The 12,689-nt window shown below is 43.0% G+C and overlaps 2 protein-coding genes across 8 annotated transcripts in view; one reads left to right on the plus strand and one right to left on the minus strand.

Moving 5' to 3' along the window:
• The window catches only part of LOC307225975 (uncharacterized protein), a 217,368-nt gene that overhangs the window by 140,790 nt on the left and 63,889 nt on the right, over window positions 1-12,689 (plus strand). The gene's annotated exons all lie outside the window — the stretch shown is intronic.
• CADPS2 (calcium dependent secretion activator 2) overlaps window positions 1-12,689 on the minus strand; it is a 350,035-nt gene that overhangs the window by 115,251 nt on the left and 222,095 nt on the right. For all 7 annotated transcript variants that reach the window (XM_079994071.1, XM_079994070.1, XM_079994069.1 and 4 more), the window contains exon 13: window positions 8,891-9,078. In XM_079994071.1, coding sequence (XP_079850197.1) covers window positions 8,891-9,078 — 188 coding nt within the window. The remainder of the gene's footprint in view (window positions 1-8,890; window positions 9,079-12,689) is intronic.

Raw genomic sequence — 12,689 nt, forward strand, 5'->3', positions numbered from 1 at the left:
CTACTGTACATTTTTAAAGATTTGCCTTGAGAGAATCTTTAAACCTTTCCATTTTTAAGTTTGCAATAGAGTAGTTTCTTTGGAAGACGATCATCAGGCATCCACACAACATGACCAGTCCAATGAAGTTGATGTTGAAGACCAGTCCAATGAAGTTGATGTTGAAGAATCATTGCTTCAACACTGGTGATCTTTGCTTCTTCCAGTACACTATTAGTTCACCTGTCTTCCCAAGTGATGTGTAAAATTTTTCGGAGACACTGTTGATGGAATCTTTCAAGGAGTTAGAGATGGCGTTCATAAGTGGTCCATGTTTCACAAGCATACAGTAAGGCTGGTAGTACAATAGCTTTGTAAGCAAGCATTCTGGTTTCTCTGAGAATGTCCCAGTCCTCAAACTTTCTGCACTTCAGTCGGGAGAAAGCCGCACTTGCAGAGCTCAGGTGATGCTGGATTTTGGCATCAATGTTGGCATTTGTGGAAAGATAACTGCCTAGGTAGGAGAAGTGATCAACATTTTCCAATGTTACACCATTGAGTTGGATTTGTGGCACTGCAGAGGGGTTATTTTGTACTTGTTGGTGCAGCAACCTGGTTTTTTGGATGTTGAGTGATAGGCCAAGCTTTTCGTAAGCTTCTGCAAAGATATTTAGGATGGTTTGGAGGTCATCCTTTGAGTGTGCGCAGACTACGTTGTCATCAGCATACTGAAGCTCTGTGACGGAAGTTACGGGAAAATTTTTTGGACTGTAGGAGGACACGGAGAGGCCATTATTAGGTGGGTTTTCTGTTGGTTGGTGATGAATGCATGGGCTTTGAAGGATGGCATAGTGATTTCTAGATGATGGCGTGCTTCTTCTTGTGTTGGGAGATGAAGGATTAGATTTTCTAGGTAAGGATAGGTGTGAATGCCCAGAAAGGGGAGCACCAGGGCAACTATAATCTTGCTGAAAATGTGGGTGAATCAAGTGTATATGTCAGGGAACTGACATCAAAGGGAGAAACGGAGGCAGGGCGCCAGAGCGATGCTGGGGAGGGAACCAGCAGAGGGGAAGGATTTCAGCATGACACCAATAGAGAGGAGAGGGAGATGGAGGAGGCGGTGTCAGGGCTCCAAGACCCTTCAAGCGAAACTAGCGGAGAGAGTGCTGGCACGCCCCTGCCTTCCCCTTACTTGCGCAGAGGCGTTCCGTGCAGAGAACATAGGAGGAGACTTGGGGTCAAACAGCTTTTATGCTGGAAGAGATTCAAGAAACGCCCATTGACGGATTCTGCAAGTGACTAACAGGTCACAGAGGGTGAGCTCTAACCCTAAACCAAGTTGAGCAAACGATCTAATTGAACTGAAGGCAATTTACGCACAAGTAACCCCTTACAACCATTACAGTATAGTTTGCCAAGTATATATATGAGAGATATATCCCATTTTCCTCAGTTGCCTGTTGTCTGTTGGGGTTGGAACAAATCTGGTGGAAGTTTGTAGCTCTGGTAGCACTTTAGCCTCTTTTGGGGGAACGGGGTCATCAGAGTGAGAGATGCTCAAGACTTGCAACAATGGGCATCCTGGAACAGGTGGTCAGAGGTCTGTTCCTCTAGCATGGATCCATCACTCCACTTCCCTTCTTCAGTTACAATGAAGGAGAAGGAGCCTGTACTCAGGGATGGCTTCTTTAATTTGCTGAATAATTTATGGTGATAGAGGTCCCCCTGTGGGCACTGCTGGTCTTGGATGTGTTGGGAGAGAGGTTGGTTTCCTAGGGGATTGAGATAGAAGAAGCCGCCTCCGGAAACCCCACAAATTCATCCTCATCTGAGGTGGTGGAATGAAAAGCCTGTGTCAGGGTTGGGTGGCTGTCATCTGAATCCCTTCCCAAGGGAGTGCCAATAGTGGCTGGGTCTGCTGTGGGTCACTGAGGAAGGGAAGGGCCTTGTGGCGACCTAACTGCTGTTGCAGGAGATGCTTTAGAAGCTTCCATGTGTTTCTGCTTCTGTTTAGCCTTGTGGGCTACTGGGAGGTCTACACCACGAAAAGCCCCTGGCTGCTGAGGTGGTTCCATGCTCAGCCATGCAAAGGGTTTGCAGGCAGCAGGCCAACTGGATGCCGAGAGATCAGGCTGCAGCAACAGGAAGCGTCGATGTGGCCTCCGATACCCACAGGTCTTCTTAGCATGCTCCGTAAGTGCCAAAGTCGGGAACCATGACTTCCATCAAGACATGCTTCTCTGGGAAGGCTTCAGGATTTGGAGAAGGAAAGTCAAAAGGAGAAGGGCAAAACTAGCTTGAGTAAAAGCAGGAGCCAATCATGATGGGACTGCATCGTTCAGGCAGGAGCAACAAAACAAAACAACCTGACTGGGAGCCGCCCACTTCCCCAGAGAGTTTTTTCTCCTGCCTCATGAGCAGGGTGGAGCCAGAGCGCAACCCAGTGACTCCATGATGCCAGCAGAAGATCCGCAGCTGCAATCCTAAATGTGCTTACTTGGGAGGAAGCCTCAGTGAGCTCCATGGAGCTTACTTCTGAGAAAACATACATAGGATTACACAGCACGATGTATAATCACAGATATCAGCCTAGAACTCTGACCTATCCTGCTTTGTCTGTGAAATTCCTTTTCTCCCCCTTTGTAATGCTGTAGATGAATTGAGTGGATGTTATTATCTGTGTGTGAGCAAAATTCCGAGTGAGAGCTACTGTTTCTGTCCTTGACTTACCTTTCTTCTCTCTCCCTTTCTTCCCATTTCTTTTTCTCTTATTTCAGTATCTTAATACCAGCTGGAGCCTCTCTTTACAACGCCATTCTATTCTTTTATTTCTAAAACACTCATAATGCCTCACAAATACAGCGGCTTGAATAGGAGGAATACATACAGAGTGGTGGAGGAGGATGTGCTCTCTCAGATATTTCAACGTCCTGCGTGCACCGATGTCCTTCACTCGCGTTAATAAATAAAAGAAAATACTTCTACCTTCCTTTTGAATTATTGAAATAAGTTTGGGCAATTATAGGATACACTGTGCTAAACATTAGCACCAAAAGGTTCAAAACCAGACAATAAATAAGGCTAGGGAAGTAGTTGCATGCAGTCAGGCTTCCACGCGAAAATTTCTATGAATGTGTCAGGCAGCTCAAGAGTTGGCATGGAAAGTAGGCTTTCATTGTAACCAATAAAGGCCTTGAGATTTTGTACAAAAAAGAGGGGGGAAGAGAAGAAAAGCCCATCCCCATTCACTGAACAAAATAGTATTAATGAAAGAGGCTGAAAGCTAGCCCATCATATTCTTGTAAGAAACTCATCTTTGCAAGGATGTCCTCTCTTGTCCTTGTCAATTTCAGTCCCAACTATAGAAGGCAATCAAGACCGAGACCTTGATGACAGAGCCAGCCTTTTGAACACCACGAGACAGACTCGTTTGCTTTGTGTAAGCTGGCCATCTATCCTTCAGGTTTATTTATATATTGCTTCAAACATGTATTACTTATCTTTGTTTTCCTGAAGATCAGAGTAAAATACACGCAACTAAAGGAGCAATGGAAGCCGGGAGGTTAATTTTTTGCATAGTCTTATTAAATTCTCCATGTATAAGTGTGATCAGAGGAAGGCTCATGAAAAATAGGTCTTATAAAAACAAGATAGTGGAGTCACTGGACCCCCCCTTTTTTGCAGGGGGTAAATCTACATGCATGGTGAAAGTGATCACCCCAGAAGCTCAGGGAGGAGGGAGAACATATTTTGTCAAGAAGCTCTGGCTCATGACTGAATAAGGCCTGAATGGTTGTTTTAAGGGTGGAGATGTTTTTTGTCAGGTGCGGAAATGATGACAAGGCCTTAGTTTTTGAGCACATTTCAAAGTGTTGGTGCTGACATTAAAGCCCTAAACGGCCTCGGCCCAGTATACCTCAGGGAGCGTCTCCACCCCCATCGTTCTGTCCGGACACTGAGGTCCAGCTCCAATGACCTTCTGGCAGTTCCCTCCCTGCGAGAAGTGAGGTTACAGGGAACCAGACAGAGGGCCCTCTTAGTAGTGGCGCCTGTCCTGTGGAACATCCTCCCATCAGATGTCAAGGAAATAAACAACTATCTGACTTTTAGAAGACATCTGAAGGGAAGTTTTTAATGTTTGATATTTTATCCTATTTTTAATATTTTGTTGGAAGCCACCCAGAGTGGCTGGGGAAACCCAGGCAGATGGGCGGGGTATAAATAAATTATTATTATTATTATTATTATTATTATTATTAGTTGAGCTAAGACAAAACACCCTTGTGAATAAGATATGAGAAAAGTTGCTCATGTGGCCAGCAGCATTGAGTGACCTCTATCGGTCCCCCTATATTTGACATAAATATGGAACTTACTTGTCATTGATTTAATATCTGATTGTCCCCACTTGTTTGTTTTGTTTTTTATTAATATTGTTCTGTATATTTTACTTTTATGAACCCTAAACCTGATGTAAAAACTTTTAAAAAGTTATTAAAAAATAAAGAAATAAAAAAAATGAAGAGAGACTTGGTGACACTTCTTGCATTTTGAAATGTGATTACATCTTTTCTTTCCATCTGGTGACTCTCTTTTCCCTTTCTCACTCTTGCTGTTTTCCTCCCTGTTCTGTCTTCTTTTCAGATGGATGTAAGACTAGAAACTACCTAGAAAGTGCACCGAACAAATTTTCTTCCTCCGTTTTAATACAGAGATGCCTAGTTTGTTTGAGAAAGCTGTTGGCAGGAGAGGTGAAGATGAATCGTTGGTGAAGACTAGAGTGGTGATCTAGTTTCCCTACAGCAAATAAATTAAAATGGTCAGAGTTGTATAAAAGCAGGGTAATTTCCTGTTTGGAGAAAGGAGAAGAGATCCTTTGGTCTTCTTAATCTCTGGAGTTCTGGTTAATCCCACCTCCACTGAACTGGACTCTGCAGGTTTAACAGGAGATTATGGATTCCTCTTATACGTTTTCCCCTTGTGTATGGCCATTTTGTATTTTTATGCTGTTGTATGTTGCTATTTTTATTTAGTTTTTCAATCAGCTTTGGACACTATTGAATAAATCAGGAATTTTATGTCAGATGTTTTGCTCTAGAACTATTTTAGACTCCCTTCTAGTTTGGGTCCTATAATGTTGCTTCTTTATTTGGGTACAATTATTGTTGAGCGCTTTATTTATTTATTTTTTTAAAAAAGCTTCCTTTAATCAGGAAGTTGCTGAAAATGCTTGGGAAAATGGAAATGCAAGTCAGGGTGGCAACCAAGTGTTTTTGCCTTCAGTTGGAAAGGAGTTGCATTGACAGGGAAAGCAGGAGACCTTGACAATTAGCAATCATTTCACAAAGAGGCCAGGGCTGTCTATATGAGCACTGTAACAGTGCAGAGGAAACCTATGAAAAACATTTAACAATCAAAGCTACTCCATTTGTAAGTCAGGCATATGGACAAGAATGGGAAGACATCAAAGGGAACAGACAATTGTTGAGCTTGTGTCCAAGGTGGCAAAAAAAAAGAAGTAGTTGTATAAGATACAAGAGATCATAAAGTCAAGGACAGAGAAATAGGCTGCCTAAAAAAAAAATATCTAACATTGAGCCAAATTTGATAAGTTGGTGTACTCGTGAATTCTTTCTTTTTCCTAAAACTGAGTTGGATCTTTAAATGACTACCATGTAACTTGGCATATGAGTAAAATTATCTGTGCCATAAAACCTTAATCCCATCCCAAACCACCAGTCAAAAGAGTGCACCCATGGACTAGAATTTTCTCTCTCTCACTGTTGCAAAAATATAGACTAAAAGCTGGATTATCCACCATTTTTTAAACCTACAATTGCAGAAAAGCTAACTGAATATATTATCAAAGCAGAACACCTTTATTGCAGCAGTGAGGTCATTATCCTGTTGTTGTTGTTGTTGTTGTTGTTGTTGTTGTTGTTGTTGTTAGCATCTATTTGTCTTGAGAGACAATGGAGTGCACCTGCAGGGGTGCAGTCAAACTGTTGTATTAGCAGAACTGAAATTACCTCTCTGGGGTGCAAGCCTGGGCAGTGTTTATAGAGGTCCTGGACTGTGCAGACAACAAGACCCCTCTCTTGGCTTTGATGTGGTCCAACGGAAATTAGAGCAATACATTTGGCACCAGCTTGGCTGGAGGAGTTGCCAGAAGGCGGCCTAAAAGGTGCCATCCATCCATCTTAGGGACACCACTCCTTTTCATCTCCCAAAGATGACGTACAAGGCAGCAGAGATTTAGGGCAAGAGTTTTCCTTCTCTTAGATGAGCTCCCTTTCCTGGTGGCAAGCCCCATCTGCCCTTCACTTCCCTCTGTGGCATGTGCTGAAACCGTCTTCTTCACCATTGGACCCACTATTGATCTTGTCCACTCAATCCACTGAAGCCTGTCTTCACACGCAGGGGAAGTCCCTAACTCACTGAACTTTGAGGCCCATTGGCTACTCTCACCTGGTTTAGCTGGCAAGTCAAAGCCGTTCCCGGGGTGTGGCCGCTGTTGCACGCTGACAGCTTCTAGGAGCTACTTGTGAGAGCTGAGTGCAGGATGGGGACCAAAGGTGGGCAAACTACTTCAGAAGGAACAGAACATGTCCCCCCAGAAGTACTTAAGTTCTTTCTTTTTCTCTTTCTTTGACAATCACTCACAGCCGAATAAGATTGCCTTCCATGAATATGGCTTTGACAGTGTGTCCTTAAGTTGGTTTGGAGGCCAATTCTGGATCCACATGTCCTTCCACAGTGGGGACATAGGTTTCCGGGCAGGAGTTGATCACGGTGAGGATTTGCCAAACGTGCCTTCCCCTTAGCTCGTTTCTCCCTTTCGTTCTGAGTTTCTGCTTCTTCAGAGTCCATGACGCCTTTGGTAGAGGCTATTTTCCAATTGAAGTGCTCACAGGCCAATGTTTCCCAGTTGTTGGTGTTTATTTTTTTAAAGATTTGAGAGCATCTTTAAACCTCTTTTGTTGTCCACCAACATTATGCTTTCCATTCTTAAGTTGGGAATAGAGTAGTTGCTTTGGAAGATGATAATCAGGCATCCGAACATGACCAGTATAACCAAGTTGATGTTGAATACTCATTGCTTCAACACTGGTGATCTTTCCTTCTTCCAGTACAATGACATTAGTTTGCCTGTCTTCCCAAGTGATATGTAAATTTTTTGGAAGACACCGTTGATGGAATCTTTCAAGGAGTTGGAGATGGCATTTATAAGGGGTCCATGTTTCACAAACAAAGTTGGTAGTACGATAGCTTTGTAAACAAGCATTGTGGTTTCCCTGCAAACGTCCCGATCCTCAAACACTCTATGCTTCAATCAGGAGAAAGCTGCACTCACAAAGCTCAGGCAATGATGGATTTTGGCATCGATGTTGGCCCTTGGGGAAAGATAACTGCCTAGGTAGGAAAAATGATCAACATTTTCCAACATTACACCACTGAATTGAATTTATGGTGCTGCAGAGGGGTTGTTTTGTGCTTGTTGGTACAGCACTTTGTTGTTTTTTTAGCTATTGAGCGATAGGCCAAGCTTTTCATAAGCTTCTGCAAAGATATTTAGGATGGTTTAGAGGTCATCCTCCAAGTGTGCACAGACTATGTTGTCATCAGCATATTGAAGCTCATATTGAAGCTCTATGACAGAGGTTATGGTAACCTTACTTTTTGCTTTCAGCCTACTCAAATTGAAGAGCTTTTAATCTACCCTTCCTCTAACACCACACACAATCCTCTACATTCTACACACTGTGATATTCTTGAAATCTACACATGCACAGAATTAAAAAGTCTGTTTACCTGTAAGCCATTAATATGGAAACAGATGTGCTCAAAGTAACAAAGCGAAGTTGCCCAAAGCCACCTGTCCCTTAGGATGAACATGTACCCATTTATTGAATTATACAGCTAGGGATTGTTTGCCTTGTACCACTGCTGCAAATTCAGGGCTTTTGCCATACAAGCCCTAATTATGCTCTCAGAAAAACTGAATGTTCACTTAAATTTGCATGTCCATTTACTGCTACTTCATTGCAAGTGTGACAGAATTCAAACCATTTTAGCAAGGAAAGGAGTAACGGAAACTAGGACAGAGGCCAGAGTCTACCACATAAAGATCAAGGAGTCCAAAATCCCCTCTTTCAAAACAACCGCAGCTTTCGTTTCAGAATATGAAAATGCTACACACACTATAAAATTTCACTCTACCAGTGAAGGGAAAGATAAATTGTACTACTTCCAAACTTAGCTCAAAGCAGAGTCCAAGATGTATTTTGAGAAGCAAAACCAAAGCCAATATCGAGAGCAATTCATTGGCACCTATGATAGCAGTTTTCCCAGACATGTTATGCATGGTAGACACTGACAGAGATTTTTAGGACAAGCATAGGTCAATGATAGAAGTTCACACCAGCACCCAGAGGTCACTGGGTCCCACAAGCGTTCTTCATTTGCACTGGACATCTATGGGTCACTAGAAAGCAGGGTCTTCCTAGGGGCCGTTACATTTCTCCTAAATAAGTGATGCTTATATTTTTTCAACTGCAATGAATGCATTGTTCCCCACCCCTTCATGCATTTACAAAATATGCACCTCCCCTTTTTATGCTACAATGCATATAAAGACATGTAACAAACATCTGCTGTGTTTGGTGAGAAATAGTCCTTCAACGTAGATCTTTCAGAATGCCTGCATATTTTCAAGTGAGGTTCGCTTTGATATAAAAATGTTCTACTGCACTTCAGAACACACACAGACCATTTGCAAGAACTGAACTCTTGATGCTCGCTCATTCCTCTGCTACACCATGTGTGGGTGAAGCTAAGTCTAAATACATCGCTTGCCTCTCGTCACATAGCCTAATGACTTTCCTGGCAAGTCTGCATATTAAAATACCTGTTGCCATGAACATGAGAAGCACAAAAGGCAAAGCTGTAATGGAGCAAGGTTGGGTCAATGACAGCGCCATTCTCCGAGTGTTCCATCAATTCATTCAAGTAGCACAGATGGCGGTGACAGCCCCTCACACCATAACGAGCGCAGTATTCGTCTAACACAAAGACTTGGCCCGGGCTAAACCAACCCTGTAAGAGATGGGAAGGGGGAATGTGTTGCGTCATTAAATCTGGACTGTTCTTTTATGCACTGTTTTCAGATATTTTCAGAGAGAAAGAACAGAAAACTGCAGTTTTTCATGCAATATACAGTGGAACCTCAGTTTTCGAACATAATCCATTCTGGAAGACCATTCGAGTTCCGAAACTTTCTAAAACCAAAGGCTCAATACGGAAGCCTCAAAACGGAAAAAAATAATACTGAAAACTCAACCAGGAAGCTGCCTCAGAAGTTTGACTTCCAAGGCACATTCGAAAACGGAAGCATTTACTTCCGAGTTTACGCCATTCCGAGTTCTGAAATGTTCGTCAATGAAAAATACAACGGTTCCACTGTATTTTTAATCAATGTGATTTGTCATTAGCTCCAAAATTGACAGTGTCATGAAAAATTTTTCGGCAGGGAGAAGAGGAGGGAAGAGAGGTATCGCAAACAGAAATGCGTTAAAATGTTCAAAGCTGATTCCCGCAATGTTCCCAATTCTTCCTGAGGAAGGAAGGTTAGAGGTTTCTCAGGCAGAGTGTTGCTTTAAGGAAAAGAACAAACATGAACAGCTTAGAATTATCTTATGAGAGAAAAGGCACACAGCAAAAGGGAAGTTTAACTGCTCGTGAGAAGAGTCCAAATTGGTTATTGGGAGATATCACCAAGATTGTGCCCAGTCAGCATCCTCCCTGCATAAACCCCTCACACCCAAAATGCCCCAGTGCTGACAACCAAACCTGCCAGTTATTACATCTAGACTGCACATCCTACAATGGTCTCAAAGTGTTCTGACTTCAATCAGTGGTGTTTGGTGAAATTTTCCATAGGGGAACAGTTAGGGCCAAAGGCACCACCCTTGCAACTTCAAACCACAGTTTATGAAGCTAGCTTGTTTCTGAAAACATTCATTAAGATCAACCACAGTTTAGGGTTTGGATACCAGGATATACTGTGATTAGCTGAACTCGGTAGCACCAGCTCGTGGCTATGACAAGAGAAGGGAGTGTGTGATCCCAGTGGGAAGCTATGCTCCCTCCCATCATAATAATCCATAGTTTAGCATGATGTCTGAATGGGTTAAGAAAGGAATCCAGGAGTACATCAGAAAGATCGCTGACACACTCGCCAGAATTAGGGATGGTGCTCAGTAAGCCATCAGAACGCACAAGACAGAGAGAAAGAAATCAAACATGGCAGTGTTTGGGTGAGAGATTTTTAGACACTTTGTCTGAAATTGTTATTGGAGACGAAGGTGGCTTTCAAAAGATAACTGGCTTAAGTAAAAACATCAGATTATCTTGTAACACCTTATACAATTATTACAACATAAGCTTTCGTGGACCAGAGCATCAGATGCCTATGAAAGACCCGATGCCATAATAAACGTGTTAATCATTAAAGGTGTGAAGAGTCTCTGCTGTTTTTACTGCGACTAACATTGATACCCCTCTTAAAGTTATTACAGTACACAAACTTTTTTTTCCAGTAAAGGGAACTTTGGCAATGTAGGGTGTTCTCTGATTTCCAAACCAAAGTGTGAAAAATAATGAGTACGTCTTTAAAAAAAAGAACCTACATACTACCTTTCACTTTGAAAAGAAAGACCAATGCAGTTCAGATAAAATAACAATATCAAAATAAAATATCAGTCATGTTAACCAGTAACTGGTATTAATGGTCAGGGAAATGCTGGGGTAAAGTACGTTTTCAAGTGTGGGTGGAAACATCCCATAGTAAGAGACTGCCGGATCATTGCATAAGTTAGGACACAGCAGAGAGGAGATGCACATCTGCAGACAGTGGCACCCTAATTTTGGTGAGCAATTTTCAGACTGAATATGTTTCATTTGACAGAGTTGAAAGTTAGTTCCTCCTTGGCTAGGTGACACTTTTCTAACCTAAACATTTCGAAAACTGGATGCACTTGGACATGCTCACCATAGAAATAATATAAGCAAAGCTTGGCTGTTGAGAGTGAATAGATAATAGTAAAAATTCACCGTATTTTTCGCCCTATAGGACGCACTTTTTCCACTCCAAAAATGAAGGGCAAATGTGTGTGTGTCCTATGGGCGAATGCAGGCTTTCGGTGAAGCCTGGAGAGCGAGAGGGGTCGGTGCACACCGACCCCTCTCGCTCTCCAGGCTTCGCGGACCTCTCCGCAAGCAGTGGGAGCGCTCCCGCTGCTTGCGGAGAGTTGCCTGTGTGCTGAAGCCTACGTGCACTGAGATCAGCGCATCCAGGCTTCGCGGACCTCTCAGCAAGCAGCGGGAGCCAGCGCTGGGCTCCCACAGCTTGCAGAGAGCTGCCTGTTTGGGGACTGGGATCGAGGGAAGCTCGGGCGGGCCTCCCCCACCCCAGCCCCACGCCTGGGGGGAAAATAATTTTTCCCCCTTTATTTCCCCCCAAAAAAACTAGGTGCGCCTTATGGGACGGTGCGTCCTATAGGACGAAAAATACGGTACTTATTCTGAGGAACAGAAATGGAGTCATAAGCAGAAACAACTAAGGAGTGGTTACTCATTTCTTCACAAAATTCCCCAGGAGTTTTTTCTCACACTCAAGCTCTACCTGCACAACAGAAAGGTAGGAGTTTTTAAAGTTATCAAGTTAATATTGTGATAATCACTTTTATTTTATAATTGCTTAGAAGCTCCCTACTGTTTACTGGAGAGTGCAATAAAGGAATTTCAGTATCGCTAATAGTTTAAATCATAGGTTATGTTTAAGTCTAATTGTTTCATATTAGCTTGGTTTTGTTTTGTGGTGAGTGTTGCTACTTTCATTTAATTTGCTGAAATGCAAAAGTTGGATGATTAAAAGTAAATTTTCAGCATCTGCAGACTGACAGAAGCAATGGTATGGTTAATTTATTTATCTTTTTCTAAAGTTGATGTATGTGAAAAGATTCTAAGGGAGCCTTTAATAATAGAACCCACTATTCTCACAGAAGAAGGAAAATAGTGTGGGGTTGTGACTGAATTCAGTTTTGGAGGGGAGAGCTGTGCACATGGGAAAGGCGAACAACCCAGAAGCTGTGGAACGGAATGTAAGAAAATGTTTGTCAAGAAAGCTCTGGCCTATGACTGAAATAGGTGTGAATGTTCTGAGGATTCCACATTCTACACACTTGAGAGGTAAAGGTAAAGGGACCCCTGACCATTAGGTCCAGTCGTGGCCGACTCTGGGGTTGTGGCGCTCATCTCGCTTTATTGGCCAAGGGAGCTGGCGTACAGCTTCCGGGTCATGTGGCCAGCATCACTATGCCACTTCTGGCGAACCAGAGCAGAGCATGGAAACGCCATTTAATGTCCTGCCAGAGTGGTACCTATTTATCTACTTGCACTTTGATGTGCTTTCGAACTGCTAGGTTGGCAGGAGCAGGGACAGAGCAATGGGAGCTCACCTCTTTGCGGGGATTCGAACCGCCGACCTTCTGATCAGCAAGTCCTAGGCTCTGTGGTTTAACCCCCAGCGCCATCAGAAAACATGTACATAATAGTGGCATGTTTGCCAGGGAGCCAGGATAGGCGATGACCAGCATGAGCTTGGGTTCTTTGGTGTAAAATTACATTTTGGAATCAAGAACTACCAA

The sequence above is a fragment of the Podarcis cretensis genome (assembly GCF_951804945.1).
Source record: "Podarcis cretensis genome assembly, chromosome: 10".
NCBI classification, from domain to species: Eukaryota; Metazoa; Chordata; class Lepidosauria; order Squamata; family Lacertidae; genus Podarcis; species Podarcis cretensis.